The sequence below is a fragment of the Prunus dulcis genome, chromosome 3 (assembly GCF_902201215.1).
Source record: "Prunus dulcis chromosome 3, ALMONDv2, whole genome shotgun sequence".
NCBI classification, from domain to species: Eukaryota; Viridiplantae; Streptophyta; class Magnoliopsida; order Rosales; family Rosaceae; genus Prunus; species Prunus dulcis.
The window spans coordinates 23,536,840-23,552,918 of NC_047652.1; the positions used below are offsets into that span (position 1 = coordinate 23,536,840).

The 16,079-nt window shown below is 38.1% G+C and overlaps 4 protein-coding genes across 7 annotated transcripts; 1 reads left to right on the top strand and 3 right to left on the bottom strand.

The window, feature by feature from the left end:
* Positions 1-130: 130 nt before the first annotated feature.
* Positions 131-5,071, bottom strand: LOC117620571 (peptidyl serine alpha-galactosyltransferase). The gene is made up of 8 exons (XM_034350676.1): positions 4,325-5,071; positions 3,935-4,105; positions 3,166-3,409; positions 2,805-3,005; positions 2,178-2,668; positions 1,772-1,936; positions 1,357-1,600; positions 131-1,147 (listed from the first exon to the last, which is right to left on the bottom strand). The coding sequence occupies exons 1-8, from the start codon at positions 4,627-4,629 to the stop codon at positions 473-475; spliced, it is 2,496 nt and encodes an 831-aa protein (XP_034206567.1). The 5' UTR covers positions 4,630-5,071; the 3' UTR covers positions 131-472.
* Positions 5,072-5,643: 572 nt separating this feature from the next.
* Positions 5,644-8,168, top strand: LOC117622101. Of its 2 annotated transcripts, XM_034352642.1 has the most exons (9): positions 5,644-5,863; positions 6,064-6,089; positions 6,321-6,405; positions 6,500-6,709; positions 7,127-7,252; positions 7,327-7,384; positions 7,483-7,559; positions 7,718-7,806; positions 7,881-8,168. In XM_034352642.1, the coding sequence occupies exons 1-9, from the start codon at positions 5,741-5,743 to the stop codon at positions 7,948-7,950; spliced, it is 864 nt and encodes a 287-aa protein (XP_034208533.1). In that variant the 5' UTR covers positions 5,644-5,740; the 3' UTR covers positions 7,951-8,168. The 2 variants fall into 2 exon arrangements, with proteins under 2 accessions (XP_034208533.1, XP_034208536.1); XM_034352645.1 differs by lacking the exon at positions 7,718-7,806 and having other exon boundaries at positions 5,660-5,863.
* Positions 8,169-8,489: 321 nt separating this feature from the next.
* On the bottom strand, positions 8,490-9,878 carry LOC117622384. Of its 3 annotated transcripts, none has more exons than XR_004584974.1 (4): positions 9,687-9,876; positions 9,419-9,526; positions 8,979-9,073; positions 8,490-8,876 (listed from the first exon to the last, which is right to left on the bottom strand). XR_004584974.1 is itself a non-coding variant. In XM_034353041.1 (4 exons), exons 1-4 carry the CDS (start codon positions 9,774-9,776, stop codon positions 8,862-8,864), a joined length of 273 nt encoding a protein of 90 aa, XP_034208932.1. In that variant the 5' UTR covers positions 9,777-9,878; the 3' UTR covers positions 8,490-8,861. The 3 variants fall into 3 exon arrangements, 2 of the variants coding, with proteins under 2 accessions (XP_034208932.1, XP_034208931.1); XM_034353041.1 differs by having other exon boundaries at positions 8,979-9,038; positions 9,687-9,878; XM_034353040.1 differs by having other exon boundaries at positions 8,974-9,038; positions 9,687-9,878.
* A 1,570-nt stretch (positions 9,879-11,448) lies between these two features.
* LOC117622364 (myb-related protein 315-like) lies at positions 11,449-12,498 on the bottom strand. The gene is made up of 3 exons (XM_034353016.1): positions 12,366-12,498; positions 12,140-12,269; positions 11,449-12,040 (listed from the first exon to the last, which is right to left on the bottom strand). Exons 1-3 carry the CDS (start codon positions 12,496-12,498, stop codon positions 11,449-11,451), a joined length of 855 nt encoding a protein of 284 aa, XP_034208907.1.
* Between the last annotated feature and the right edge of the window lie 3,581 nt (positions 12,499-16,079).

The window sequence follows — 16,079 nt, forward strand, 5'->3', positions numbered from 1 at the left end:
TTGGATGTAGACTGTAGAGGAACATGTTCTTGACCAGGAGGGCCCAGCAAAATGTACAGGCAAGCAGTTTGATTTAAATATTTAGAAGATATAAAATACGGAAAGAAGACAAACTTCTGCTGTGGAAGCAAAAGCGTATATCAAAGTGCACGTATACGATTTGGTATGGAAAAAAACACAAATAGAATACAAAGTGATATCAAAATCAAAATTACTACACGACCACCTCTTTCTCTTCCTCTTTAATGATAATAACCCTAACTAGCATTTGGTAAAAATGTTGACTTTCAGACAAGCACTTTCTTTGACTTGTCCTTTGGCAGTGAAACTTGGCCTGACTTAGCAAATATAATGGTCCTCACTGTATTGTATACTCATGGCAAAGGCAAAAACTTAGTCTTCTCCATCCATCTTCTCCATCTATCTTTTGATAAACTTCTTGAATTTTACCTCAAAATAATAAAATGCAACGTCATAACGGTACTTCACCTCCACGCAAATGCCTATCACGTCCATTAATATCCATGAATCCTGAACCAGAATTTCTTCTTTTAATTCTATAACTTTTACCTCTTTTACCTTTCCCTCTACGACCTGAAAACAGCACTGACGCGACCGTCAAGAAGCCCAAGCCACAGAATGCCCATAGAGCTACAACCCAGAACCTCACAGAACTAAACAACCCATCTGTCAAAGTAGGTTCTGAAATTTCCTGAGAATGATTCATTTCTGCACGGTTGCTTCCTACAACACGACTTGCATCCAACTTGCCAAATTTCCTTGACACTACAATTTCCTCTACTGCATCGGAGTTTGAGTTGGACAAGGAATTGGGATCAGGGCAGTTCCTCCTCTCATGATGCAGGCGTAGTGCTTCATTTAGTGTCTTTATGCATTCTATGCTAAGCAGATCCGTCTGCAGTTTGTTCTTGTCTGTCTGATCAAGTGTTGAAGGGTCGGGTGGGTCTGGAAACTGGCCCCAGCACTTATTAACCACATCAACATTCCTCCAGTTTGCCTTATCAAAGCTCCAATTTCCAACCTTGTATTCCAAACCGTAGTGGAACACTCTGTATCTGATACCAGGTTGAGGAGCATATCCTGGGTATATCAGTATCTCGCTGCTAATCTGATGCCTTAGTTTCAACTGCATGGAAAAACAGAGGGGAACAGAATCATCACCACAAATTTATTCTTGATTTTTAAAAAGACCAATGATGTTGCTCATGGAAACCTAAAGTATTTGTACACACTCCACAAAGCATGGTCTTTTTACGTGAAATCCCATGGAAACCAAAAGCATACAAACTACAAGATAAAAAGGGATTACTTTTTTACACAGTAGAAACAATTTACCTCTGCTGCCCCGAATGAGTAACCATACATCTCACTAATCCAACCAGATTCATATATATCTCCAGTAATATTTGTGGCATAGTGAGCTGTGTCCGCCCGGACTTCCTCTGTTTTATGCAACCATAGTAAAGCAAACTTTCGTAGATCATCTATGTGCATGATGATAACACCCCCAACCTTGTCACAGGCTTCAGGATGGCGAGTATGGAGGTTTGCGAGCTCATTGTCACAGCCAATAAGATAGCTAGAATACACAAATTAGGAAAAATAAGTCCTTGTATGGATTATGCAACTAGAAATGTGCACCCCTGAACACACACGCCAGAAATATAGCGATATATTCTGTCACAACCTGAATTACATTTTGGGTCCTGAGATACCAAAGATAAAAATTGAAAGCATCATATTGTCTTACTCATAGGGAGTTGAAACTGGTCGGCCACGTGCTGCTTTGAATTCCCATGGCGTAATTGGGCCTCTCAAGATCATATCAGCATCAAGAATCACTATGTACTCTGCATCAGTATTTGCATGATTAAGCCAATGAAGGACTGCAGCTGGTTTGTTAATTGCTGGATACCTGGTAGAAAGAACAAAAGATAGACCATTACTTGTTTCTTATGTATTGGAGATGGGGATTAGAATTCCCAATTTATGTTAACTCAGGCTCACAAAATTTTTGGAGGATTCATCAAGCCTTCCAACCCCACCCCCCAAAAAAAAAAATCAAAGAAAAAAAGGCAATGCTGACATTGACCTCAAATCACCACCAAGAAGAAACTAAAAGAAGGAAAGAAGAGATATGAAGAAAATAGAATTACCAATCGCCCGTTAATGGATGTCGGCTCATGGAAGGGACATAATGGGTGGGAGCCAGATCATGGCCAGTATATTGCTTCAAATCTTCATCAGTACAGCTGAGTAATCGTGTGATATTTCCAGGTTGGCCACTCAGGTGAAAACTGTGGACAAGTCCTACAGTCTGCCAATCAAAGTAAGGGGTGCATTCTGTAGAAAAAAGGGTGTGGATTTTTGGATGTGGCTTCGTGGGCTCATCGACAACTTGCTGCTGTACTGCCTGTACTACATGTACTGCCTTCTCAAATTGTAACGTAGCAGGAGTCAGCTGTTTTGGCCGAGTCAGTTCAGCAAAAGTTTTGCTTTTCAGAAAGCTCAAGTATTTTGACCACTTTGGCTTCGGGCAACTGTTTGCTGCATGTTGTAGTAAAAGACCCTCATTCAAAGTGTTAATGCACTCTAAATTCATAAGAAGAGCTCGCCTTTTATTTGGATCAGATTCCATCAGTTTTACCTGGACAAAGAAAGAATGTTAAATTTGAAGACCTTGAACATGATCTTCCATGTAAGAAATTTTGAGATTTGTAAGATAAAGACCTAAATATTCAGCCTAACAAACAAAAATAGACATTCCATTTCAAATCACATACCTCTTTTGGGTACGGAGGTTCAGGAAAGAGTCGGCCACAGTCATAAACAATACCATCTTCATGGTGATCTAATTTACTAAAAGACCAATTACCTACACTAAATGGCAAGCCATAGTGAAAAAGAATAGGCACAACACCCTCTCGTGGAGTATAGCCTGGGTAAATCATTAAGTTATCATTTATTTTGTGCTGAAGTCCAACCTGAAAAAAGAAATAAGTTATCCAATACAAATTAACTAAAAGAAAACACTATGCAAAAGAAGCTGAAATGGAAAGTATTCGGAATTTGTGAAAGATCTGACATATATATTACTAAAGGAAGAAAAAAGAAGGTTTTAAGGACAGTAAGAAAGAAACTTACCTCTGCTGCACCAAAAGAATATCCATACATCTCACTGATCCATCCTTTCCCATAGATGTCACCAGTTATATTAGTTGTCCAGTGAGCTCTATCTTCGCGCACTTCTTCCGTTTTCGAAAGCCACATGGGTGCCAATGCTCGAAGATCATCCATATGCATGGCTAAAAGCCCACCGACCTTATCACAGAGGTCTGGGTGCTTTGTGTGTAGTTGAGACAGAATATTATCGCATCCAACCAAGTACCTGAAGAAGAAATTCATTATACCAATGTATGTTGATAGCCACAGTCCTTATAAGGGCAAAAAAAGAGGAATATTGAAGAATAAGTTCAAAATACATTTACTGCCCATAAAATCCTCAGAAGAACAGGTTCACAAAGATATTATGCAAATGCCAGAAAAGAGATCTCTACAGTTCCGAAATTGACAAGGTTCTGTTCTTCTCATGTCAGTGATGGATCAAGAACAAAGAAAACCTCATTTCAACCTCCAAAGCATGTCAAGTACAAACATAATACTCTACTTAACCACCCTTTTAATTCAAACTAATTTAGGTTGGCTACATTGACGACAATTGTGAACTATTACTAGTGAACTCACAAGGCATTCGTAAAATGCTCTTGTATGGTAAAACCTGACTGCAGCTAATACATACCCTTACGAAGAACATCCTTTCCAAACAGATGCTTTACAAAGTTTATCATGGGAGCAGGCTTAGCTTTGATGTAGTATCACTTAGATGAAAAGAAAAAAAGTGTTATCGTAATACCCGTAATATGCTGCAACAGGTTTGCCTTTCTCAGCACCAAGTTCCCAAGGAACGATTGGCCCCCGTATGATCATATCCGCATCCAGAATCACAACCCAATCAACATTCTCAGCTTCTTTACTGTGCTTAAGCCAGTGCACAACTCCAGCTGGTTTGTTAATAGCAGGGTACCTGAAAATTAAACAAAAAACATTTCTACCATTATGTTTTTCCCTTTTCTGCATCAAAGAAAATCCAATGCTGTCCACCTTAACCAAACCCATCAAATAGAAGGAACAATTAAGCCAGAATTGCAAAGCCAGAATTCAAAACCCAATTTGAGACCAAATTAAGAAGAAAACCAATCAAAAATGAAAGAGGTGAGGAACAAAGCACACTCCAACCACTCACCAGTCACCAGTCTTGGGGTGCCTGCTCATGGAAGGCACCTCAAAAGTGGGAGCCAAATGCATCCCTTTGTACTTCTTCTTCTCGTCGTCCGTACAGCTGAGGAGTCGGGTAATAGGGCCGGGTTGCCCGGCCTTCTTGTAGCTGTGCATGAGACCCACAGTCTGCCAGTCGAAGTAGTCCTGGCACTCCACCGAGAACAGGGTATGGATCCTCCTCGGAGCCTCCTGACCCGCTTCCACCCCCCAACTACCATTCATGCATAGACCCATCAAGCCCACCGCCACCAAAACCAAGAATCCAGCCATTGTAGCTCAATTGGGGCTCAGATTTCAGATGGGTATTGGGTAAGAGATCTAAATTTCATGGCTTTGACGGATACGCTCAAAAGTCAAAATCGGAGCTTTGGTGTTGTTTATGTCTTGGCCGGGAACACGTAACTGAAGTTGGTGCAACATGGGATTTTAATAATTGCTTATACACAGCTAGCTGGGTATATGGATTATTCAACGAAACTGATCAATTATTTGATGGTTGGTGCGTGTGATCGAATCATGTATTAGCAGGAAATACGAAATTTGTGTACAAGAAATGGACTTGTTCTTCCACAAACACACGCGGACAAAACAAAAGCCTACTACTAGATTTTCCAGCTTCACTGCCTGCCTGATACATTGTTTTCTTTTTATTTTTCGAAACGAGACGTCGTTTTTTTAATCGGGAGATTGGGGCAACGATTATGACATAATAACATAAACTCCTTAGTATTGCTGTTGCGTGACACTGAGTGAGAGCTAGTACTCAAATGCATGGTAGATGTGGTACCATATTCCATATTTAATGTTCAACATATTGTTCCAATTTCCGAACAACAAATAAGTTATAGAAAGCAGACATCGTTTAGCCAAGTTAGCTAGAGTGAATGTACTCTTCACTTTACACCCGAGTTCGAATCTTCCTCTTCATAATTTAGATTAGATTATCGCTTATATATATAAAAAAATACTAAAGCATATGCGAGTTAAGCAAGTTGATTAGAGTAGTGAATCTGCCATCATGATTAATTTAGATTATTGTTTATATTTATATAAAAAATCAACATTATAAAATAAAAGAAAAACACCAAAAATTGATTTGAGAGTTCATATTATTATGTTCTTATTCCTTAAAAAATAGTTCAATATTGTAATTGGGTTGGGCCTTGTTGAAAATGGCGACCCAAAGGCTGAGGTCCTGTCCCCCAAGTTTTAAATTGGGCTTGAAAAGAGAGTTGGGCTTCACACGTGGCAACTATTGATTGGTGAGTGGGGCGTGGAGGCGGCAGTGGGACTCCGTCTCTGAAGTCGCAGGAGCAGAGAGAGAGGAACAATGGAGATGCAAAATGGTGTGTAGCTTTGAGAGTTGACGCGGAGGCAGAAAATGAAGAAGAAGTTGTGTAAAATGAAATTGGTTGGTCTTCTGTTCCTGTGCTGCTTATCAGCGTCTCTGCAATTTTGTTTTGTTTCTTCAACTTCATCTCCTCAGCCTCTGCTAACAAATCAGGTATCTTTATTAGTTTAAATTTTTTCTTGCCTTTCTGTTGTTGGTTAAACAAGAACTCAGGAGCCCAACCTGCATCTCTACCAATTCTTTAATGGGTAAATTTCATTGATTTGCATAGCTTTGCCAGAGCTCATCTCTTCAGAGAATTATTATGTTTATTTAATATGACCCTTTTCACCCTTTTCATTTTTTTTTATTAGGGTCATCAAGAATCTGCAACCTCAAGGTACTATATAGTTAAATGTTGAAACTTGAAACTATGTGGGCATGTATGATTAGGCTAGTCATTTTAAAATGGGCAATTTGCTTTTGGGAATTGATTTCGCCTTCATATTTCTCAAGATTATACACCTGCAAATTTTAGCACAAGTTGTTGCATGTCAGTGTTGTATATCATTGTGCTCTTCTTGAAATTTTAGAGCTGTGTCTATTACTAACACCAGAATTTGATGTATAGAACTTTGAAGCAAGAGCTGGGAGATCCACCTGAGGTACATTGTTCGAGAGAAAGGAGTAGGGCAGCATGGAAAATAATTCAGGAGGTATGCAAGAAAATCGTACACAGACTCTTCTATTACTACATCTTTATAGCAGTTTCACTCATATCAATATCATTATCTCTCTTATTTGGTGCAGTACTTGATGCCCTTTGTAGAGAAAGAGCGGTATCAGATTCCAAGAACATGCAAGCTACACCCTAGCAATGACCTGTACAGAGATCAGGAAGAGCACAAAAGCCTTGTAGAATTCAACGATTGGCAATGTGGATATTGTAAGAAAAGATTTTATGACGAGAAATTTCTTGATAAGCATTTTGACAACAGGCACTACAATTTGCTGAATGTGGTAAGTGCCCTTTCATTTATGTTCTTATTTTATTTTCCTGGCTGGTGATGTTTATTTCAGCAACTGACGAGGGACAAATAGTTGTATTAGGAAGTCATTTTTTGTTTCACGGTATTAACTACATTAGCTTGCATTGACTGGGAAACGAGGGAAAGAGCATGACCGTAGGCTACACTGAATGTATCTTAGGTTCATTACTCCATTGGTCCAAAAGATAAAAATCATTGGTCAAAGTCTAAACATATTTCACCTGATGCTTCAACCTGTACAATTGATAACCTTATTGTATTAAGCTAATTTTCTACTATTTTTGGTTCATTTGATCTCCACTTGAACTTTGGCAACCATGGCCCTTCTGTTTGTTTAGCCTCAATGGGGCATTTCTAATTGACTCATGGCATACCTCTGCTGAATCAGAGTCATAGCAGGTGCTTGGCAAATGTTTGTGGTGCATTGCATTGTGACCTCGTGATGGATTCTGTACCACACAAAAAGACTAAGTGCAATCCTGCTGCTGCTGCACGGAACAAACATCTGTGTGAGGTCGCATCTGAATGATGTCTTGTGCATTTAAATTGCAGCATTCTTTTTATTCATAAATTGCCCATGATGTGCAGGGTCTAGCTGATAGTTGTTTTCCAGTCAGTAGTGGTCCTTCAGCAAGCCGTCTTCATGGTAATTTTATATATTTCTTTATGATAACTACAAAATTTGTATAAGTTATCTATGTTTATCGGCGTATGATATAGCTTTCTTAATGATTAATATGGCAGAGTTCTTCTTGCGTCAATTCTGTGATGCCCACACTTGCACTGGAGGTCGAAAACCTTTCTCTCAAGGCCGCAGGAAGGTAAAGTTCATCATCACCTGTCCGTGGGCTGTTTATATGCTTGCATAAACCCATTCTAATTTATTATTCCAAAAAACCAAAACCTATTCAGATGTTTTTTCGGTTATGAACTTATACTTCTCTTCATTGATTGTCCCCTTTATGTGGCAAATGCGCAGAAGAGGAGTAGTATATCCTACCTTGTTATTTCCTTTCTGACTATGCTGCTGCTGCTGCTTTTCTATTCTTACATTTACATGTATAGAAGGTACATTAAACTTCCTCATTTGCCCAATTTTGGCGACTTTTGTGTAGATTTCACAATATTAATTTATGTGACAGGGGAGTGAAAAGGGGAACTCAAGAACTGAAGCGTGTCACCCAAAGTGGAAGGAAGAAAAAGCCCATTTAGTTACAAGTTTTTCATAGAAAAGCAACTTAGGCAGAGAAAGAGAGAGTACGCGTTCCATCATAGTCACAAAAGGAAAAAGCTGTGTTGTCCCATTCTTTTTGTAATTTGAATTTTGACCATTATTCCAGTGTAGAGGAAGAACAAATATTACTTGTTTGGAATGCGAAGCACAAAAATTTGTGAATTAATGAAGATTTAGTCAAACACCTTGTTGTGAAGCTGCTGCGTGCGTGTTTTCCTTTCTGCGATTACCTTTTAAATAGTTAAAGTTCTGAACTTGATCATTACGCCCTTATTATTACTCTTCATTCTGCATAAAAGTTTTCAAGATATGGTCTTTACCAGCTACAATTTATGATAGAAAGCTCATTTAAAAGAACTAAGAAAATTATGTGGAGTCGGAAATTACATATTGGGAGTGCATATTGATCTTTTTCCTTTGGTTTTTTATTTTGGGGTGTGTTGTTGGGTTTATGGTTGTAATTATAAATCGTTTAGTATAAGCCATGATTAATACTTTCCAGATTAAAAGAAAAAAATTCAATCAGCACAACGATTGATGTATATCCGGCCAACTGGTTTACATGTACATTACAGTCGCAAGAATAGATAGCTTACGGTGTAAACAAACAACAAATGGCAAAGATGTTGAATTTGGCTCCCTAAGCATTTGGTCTAAGAAATGAAGTAGAAAACCAATGTGTGCCACATATTATCCTGCCATGCTCCTGTTGCAGATGACGGACGGTCAAGTGAAATGGAGCAGTGCCTGAATCATTCATTTTCTTCTAGGCGGATCCCGCTTGAGTCCATACTTGTTGAGTGTTTTGATGTAATTTCTCATGAGGCTGAATTTGTTGCTGCCCAGATGATATAAGTAATCCCAGGAATAGATGCCGGTGTTATGCAAGTCATCGAAGACAATCCTGAAACATCCACCCCACAGAGTCCACAATCACACATTGACACTTTGGATAAACAAATTTTTTATAATGGTGATTACAATTCAGAGTTTCATAGTACCTTACCCCATAGTTTCCTACAGGTTCTGCAGACATAATTCCAACGTGACGCCGCCCAGATATCACCTGTGTCGATTGATAGATGAGTGGAAACCAAGTTTCTGAAAATATTCGTGGAAAAAGAGAACAGAACGCAGAAGTGTGAAGACACATTCAATTGAAGATGAATGGTCAATAAACCTTATGGAGCTGCTAGAAAAACACAGAAAACATCTTGATTTTGTAAATATAAAGATTTGACAAAGTGATCACAACACTTTTCACATTCTATTTCTTTTCTCAATGTTTATGATAACAAAGGTTTATGATATATTTTCATCTCATACATAACCTTGGATTGCCTTCTCTACATTCAAAATTATTCCAACAACTATTTCATAAACCAAGTGAAAAATGATATTATATATACATATATTTATAAAATAACAAAAAGATTGAGAATTTACCTTTTCACCAGCAATTGACCTAACCTTGGCATCAACAGCTGGACTGTGTATTCTTAAGAATTCAGCTGACAAATTGAACACACTACCATTTCCAAACTCCACCTCTACCTGAAATAAACCACAGATTCGAAAAAGAAAACACTGCTTTCAAAACACCAACAATATCAAGCCTCCCTGACTAGAGCTAGAGCTAGAGCTAGATACGTATACTTCAAACCCAACTAGGAAATCACAACAGAGCTTGAAGCTCAAAGATTAAAAAGCTTACACATCTAGGCACATGGAGAGACAATCTGGTGAGCCTTGGAGCATTCACGGTAGCGTGGAACCTCCGGATCGCTCTCTGTATCGCTGACATGCTCCTCTTCCTTCTGAATTGATCCTGATCTGGTGTGCTGTTCCTCCAGTTTGCTCCCTCTCACTCACGCCCAAGCTCTCTCTCTCTCTCTCTGGGCCTAACAGCGTTATGGGCTGCTTGGGCCATGATACATTGGTAATAGATTTTTAAAAACTTGGTCTATTTTTTATTTTCGTATAGTGGTTTGGAGTAAATGTTCCCTTGAAAAAAGGTTCTGGATTCGAGTTATAGCATTCATATAGTGTGTGAGTTTAGTATGCTATCTATCGCCCCTCTTAATAGGAAAGTTCTTCAAAAAATACAATTTGTTAGATCAATTGACCATGCCAATGAACTTACTCCTTAGCATCCAAGTTCAAGTCCCTTTCTCTGTTAATTGTTAATTAGATTCCAAGGAATCATAAAGAGGTTTATGAAGAAAGAATCATACAAGTGCCAAACATTTAGTTACAAACTTAGCTTTCCACTTGCTATTCTTTTTTAATCTAGTGGAGTTAAGGGAATTGATTTTTCTTTAGAGAGAGAGAGAGAGAGAGAGAGAATTAGCTATTTAAGAAACAAAAAGACACCACCTAGCTAGATGGGAAAACACACCTAAGCCAGAGACAAGGATAAATAACTTGATCAGCCGCTACCAACATACATATATTATAGAGAGAATTGATGACGATGATATATAAATATGTAGAGGAAGGACGCACACCATATACTGGGCTGGACCATCATCTTATAATCGAGAGCCCTAACAACCAACTTTATGCTAATTTAAATGGTCAACCAAGAAACTCAACTAGCATTTTCCCCAACTTACTAGTACTAAACTACATATGAGTATACACTTATTCGCCAATAGTGCTAGAGTCACAAATTCACTGATGAAGACAAATTTTCATTTATTTATATAAGGATTTATTTTATTCATAATCAATAAACAACTGTTTTATTATGTGTCGCCTTGATATGACTTGAACAAACTTGAGTGATGAACGCTGGATAGCAAGGTGGTGAGAAAATATTCTTTTGTTGGAAGGTACAGATTTACAGTGATCGTGGGATTCCATGTTGGATCCATTCTGCAATTTGTTTTGGCATGATGCATGCACGTAATTAAGCAAATAAAGCCTGCCTATATCTAGCTTAGCTTGAGAGCTACTCCACTTAATTTTCAGTGCTTAGCACGACCTTAACCAATTACTTTGCTCCACATTCATATATATATTTATTTAATCCTTCGTACAATTAGTCCAATCCAAATTAACCCATCAAGATGAAAAAGGGACTCAATCTCAGTAGATATTCATAATAACCGAACACTTTTTAAGGTTTGTTTTGCAAAAACAAACGATGTAAAACTTTGGAAACACTCATGGATGAAAGTTCTGTGAGGCCCTCTGGTCTGGTCCGATGTTAAAGCTGATGAGTAATCTTGATGGTTGAGTGAAAGAATTGGAGAAACTACAAATGATAAACACGCATGATTAAATTAGCATCAGATGACACTTTGAAAGATTGAACACAAGACAAGACAAGAATTTGTGAAAGAAGAGGAAGGCCTGCAACTTAATTTCATATTTGAATGCAACACTAGTAGTCAATCAAAATCAAAATCAAAATCATCATCTCGTCTGATTTAACTCAAAGGCACTTAATAATTTTCAATGAATAGAACTTTTCAAAAGAAGAAAAGGTCTTGTTCCAGATTATTGAAGCCATCCCATGAGAGCATTGAATCCACACTGTCCACCCATTTCTGTAGAGAGTGTTCTTGAATTGATTCGCCTATCGCAATCGAAGGGTTGTTAGACTCTTCCACAGAGAATGAAGAAGTGCTATATGAATTTGAAGTGCTGGTGTTGTTGGTATTGGTTCCTTGGTTCAACAGGAATGTTCCCAAATCCAAGCTTCCACAAAACGTTTCGTAATTTTTCAAAAGATCGTTCGTCTCATCGAAACCTGCTAACTCTGGTACATTTTGCAATTTTTCATTGAATTCTGGAAACCCTTTATTGCCATTACCATCATGCTGTAGCTTAGCCTCCAAGCCACTGTCTTGTGACTCTTCTTGTCCTTGTGATATTGATGAACTTGAATCTTCTCGAGTAATTGTCTGTTTGTTTTCTTCAATGTTTTCTTTCTGCTCAATGGGTTTGTGGGTCAAATGGTCTACACCAAGGTGCTTTAACCTCTTCTTGATTCTGGTATTCCAATGGTTCTTGATTTCATTGTCTGTGCGACCAGGAAAATGGGAAGCAATCTTAGACCACCTGCACAACCAATTTAAGAACCAGCTCTACCGGTTAGCTTGACATGACATTTGTTTATCTATCTTGGTTGGTTAGTTTAAAAAAACAAGACAATTGTACCTGTTGCCAAGACATGAATGGAGTTGAATGATTTGATTCTCTTCTGTTTCTGTAAAAGCACCTCTTTTGAGGTCTGGCCTTAAATAATTGATCCATCTTAATCTGCAGCTTTTCCCACATCTAAGCAATCCTGCATAACCATACAAACAGAGGTTGGACTTTGAGAGACAAATAGAGAGATGTAAGGGGAAGAAGCGTGATCAAGATCAAAATGTCGAAACGGTACCTGCAAGCTTAGGAACCATTCGCCAGCAATGGATACCATTGTTGAGAATAAAGTTCATTAGTTTGTGATCTTCCTCAATTGTCCATGGACCTCGTTTCAATCCGACCTTGTCACAACAAGGTTGTCTTCCCATTTTTGGCAAACTCCGCCTCAGCAACAACAACAACAACAAAAAGGTGAGAAAGCTACCTTAGCCCTTAATTCCTAAGTGGACAATAAAGTTGGAGGGCTAGCTTAAAAAGGAACTTATAATCCAAGCAAAGATGCTGCCAGTTCATTCAGGCATTATAAAATGAGAATGTTGTTTGAGAGGGGAGATAAATGATTGAATGGAAAAGCAGTCAGTGTATAGATATAAAAGCATGGAAGGTTGCCATTATAATAAAAATGGCACCACCCCAAATGGAGCCAATGGAACAAGTCCTCTTTCTCTTTGTGAGAGATTTTACAGAGGAAAAGGAAAACCAGACGTGGGTCGCCTTCATTGAAAAATGTTTGTTTTTGGCAAGCTTAGCCTCTCTCATTGGCGTTTTTAATCTATGTAAGCCAAAAGAATAATGAATTTGAAAGGTTCCTTGTTCCCTGAGTCTGCCCACTTTTGTCGTTAAAAACAACTCCTTTTGAGTCTTTTAGAGAGAGAAAGAGAGATGCTTTCACCATTATATGAAAGTTCCCTCAAATTCCAAACATGGATTCACTTGAGAGTCAACTTCTCAGTCACTTGATTAACATCAAAGTTTTAACCTTTTACATGTTTTTATCTGTACGGCTAAACGAAGAGTAAATTCAGCTGCATTACTGAATTACCCAAATTGTCAAATTGCCCTGTCTATAAAAAAAAAAAAAAAACCAGGAATTGGACCCATACAAGAATTAGCATTGTTTAGCAAGCAAAATCATGCATGGATGGTTGCAGCTATGTGAGTCTAAATCCACAGTGCTTTGCATGCTGCAAATCACTAATTAGCTTCTAAGGAATGATACCTCTTTTCTTTTCTTTTTACCTTTTTTTCTGGAGAAGCATTGATACTAGCAAATTTTAAGTATAAAAAAGGAAGAAAAAAAAGACGGAACAAATTGAGAAAAAGTAGGAAAAAGACAATGGGGTAAGCAGCAATCTACATGATGTCTGATAAGGGAGACAGCGGGGTCACTTGTGTTATATGATTTGAGTACAGAGAGGGTAACAGAGCCTACCAACATGATGTCCTCCGTGGTGCTTATGCATAATCTCTCTCTCTCTCTCTCTCTCTCTCTCTCTCTCTCTCTCTCTCTCTCTCAAGGCAGGCATTTGACTTAGAAGATGTCTCTGTACATGCAAAAGTATGAACTTACAACAATATAATGCTGCGATTGAATTGATTAAAAGTGGAATAATTCAACTTCCAGTTGACATCCATACAATCCCTTAACATATAAAATAATTAAGTAGGGTGTTTAATTGGGTTCATGCACAGGAATATTCCCCATGATCTTTTTGGGATGCTGAGTCATCAGAAACACAAACATCTGGGGCCAACGTCGGCGTTGTGGAAAACATTATCTTCAGTCCTTGATGTTCCAAAGATGACCCTTCTTGATTGTCAAAGATTATATTTCTTCTAAATTGCCAAATAATACCAGGGCTGGCTGCTTACCCCCCAAAAAGAAAAGAAAAGAAAAGAAAAGAAAAGAAAAGAAAAGAGCCCAGATTCGCATACTTTATTTGAAATTGAATGCTGGTGCACAACATGTTTATCATGTTTGGAAGGCCCTAGGCTTAGAGAGGTATATGCAAATTTGAACCTTCCCAATTGTCACCTCCCTAATCCCTAAGCATGATTTGAATTGTATGCTTCATCTCACCACAACCATGTGCTCATATTGTGGATATTATTTGCCTCTTTTTCTGAAAGGAGATACTTCTCAAAAACACGGACAAAAAAGCTCATACACACATGTCAAATTATTATTAGCACAAATGTAACAGTTTTTACCTACATGATACAGCAGAAGGGGGCAAACATTTTCCTCATGTTATATATGTGTGACTTCCTCCCTCCATAGATCTTTTTGATTATTTTTTAGGCTGTGTGTAAGAAATTTAAATAGAGAGGCTGGATGGACCAATTGCAATCCATGACATCATTGTTGGTAAAACAAGTCAAGAACAAAGATCTAGTAGCTGGTGACAAAACTGACGTCCAGTTGGAAAGCATCATATAGTAACAACCAGCCACACTATATACCTCTCTGCCTCAGCAAGAAAGTTGTGCATAATCTTAGAAGAAATGTAGCGTTAAGCTGTCACTAACACATACCAAGTAGGCTGATCAACAACAAAAAGAAAAAACAGTTTTAAACTTTGATGCTTTTGAGTTTTGATTCAGACAGAAAGATGAAAACAAGTTTTATGTTTTAATTAGTAAGTAAACTAGAGATTTAATTAACCAATGGTCGAGTTGGGGTGATGGGATTAATGACTAAAAAGGTATCTTTGAATCCCGAGATGGGAAAATAAGAATGACGAATAATTGTCGTGTAATACAACCAAGCTCTAAGATGATACTTGTTTTGTTTGTACAGAAAATGCACCTGCAAGCAGACAAAATAATCACCTAAGACAACTACGTATGCATAATCATGAGTTTGGTCTCTTGAGGCGTCGCTCTCACCATTTTTATTCACAGTCAACTCGTGCAACATCCTTAGTCTTTACAATGGCTGTCAAATACCAAAGACTAGTGAGCGTGTCCGTCACACTATTATTGAATGTTACTAATTTATATGTTGTAATATGAGTGGACGACCAATATATGTTTTAAGATGTAGTAATACTAAATAAAACACATGTTGTGATATGAGTAGATTTGTTACGTCACCTATCTCGGTTGCACTGTACTGTACGACTCAAATTTGGGGGGGCTTCTTTGGCTTGAACCTTTTGGTTAGGCCATCTCCTTAATAGAAACATATTTGGATTTCTACTCGGTATAGGCCTTCTTGTCTTGGGTTATAAATTTGAGAAAACCAACGCCCAAGTAGTAGTAGCTCGCCCACCCAGCAAACTTTGGGTTGGGCCAAAATTAGGTCAAGTTGGCCTTCCAAATTTGCATGAAAATAAACACGACGTCGTATGGTCGTATTAATGGTGATCCGTCCCAAATTTCAAGTGCCCGCCACCTGTATTGATAAACTTCTATCTGTACAGTGATTGAAAATGACATGTATACGTGCTATGTTAGAGAATATGAACCTTCCCTTTTTCTTTTTTCTTCTTTTTTTCTTATGCTACAGCCTAAGCCTACAGCCGATCCCTTGTTCCCCGCAATACTCTCATATTCACAACCGCAGCTCTACGAGACGTGCAAAGTGGAGAGAGCAAAATGTCTTCTTTAGTGGATCCCACACTCCCATAATAAATGATTGACATAATTCTTTTTTTAGAAGCGAAGGTCTACATTAAGGTCCCATCGGCTCCACGCTTCTTCCACCCTCAATGTTTAGTAACACTTGTTTGTCAAAATTCTTATACAAGTCAGTTTCTGAGGGAGGATGAAAATTCTATATCTTAAAATAAATTAGCATAAAATTATATTTCTTTTTAGTCAAACTTCATAAAGGAATTCTATCAGAAAAAAAAAAAAAAAAAAAGCTTTATAAAGGAAATATAAGGATGAAGAATCGTAGAGAGATTTACATGTCTCCCTTTCCATTATCCAAACAAAGACAGAT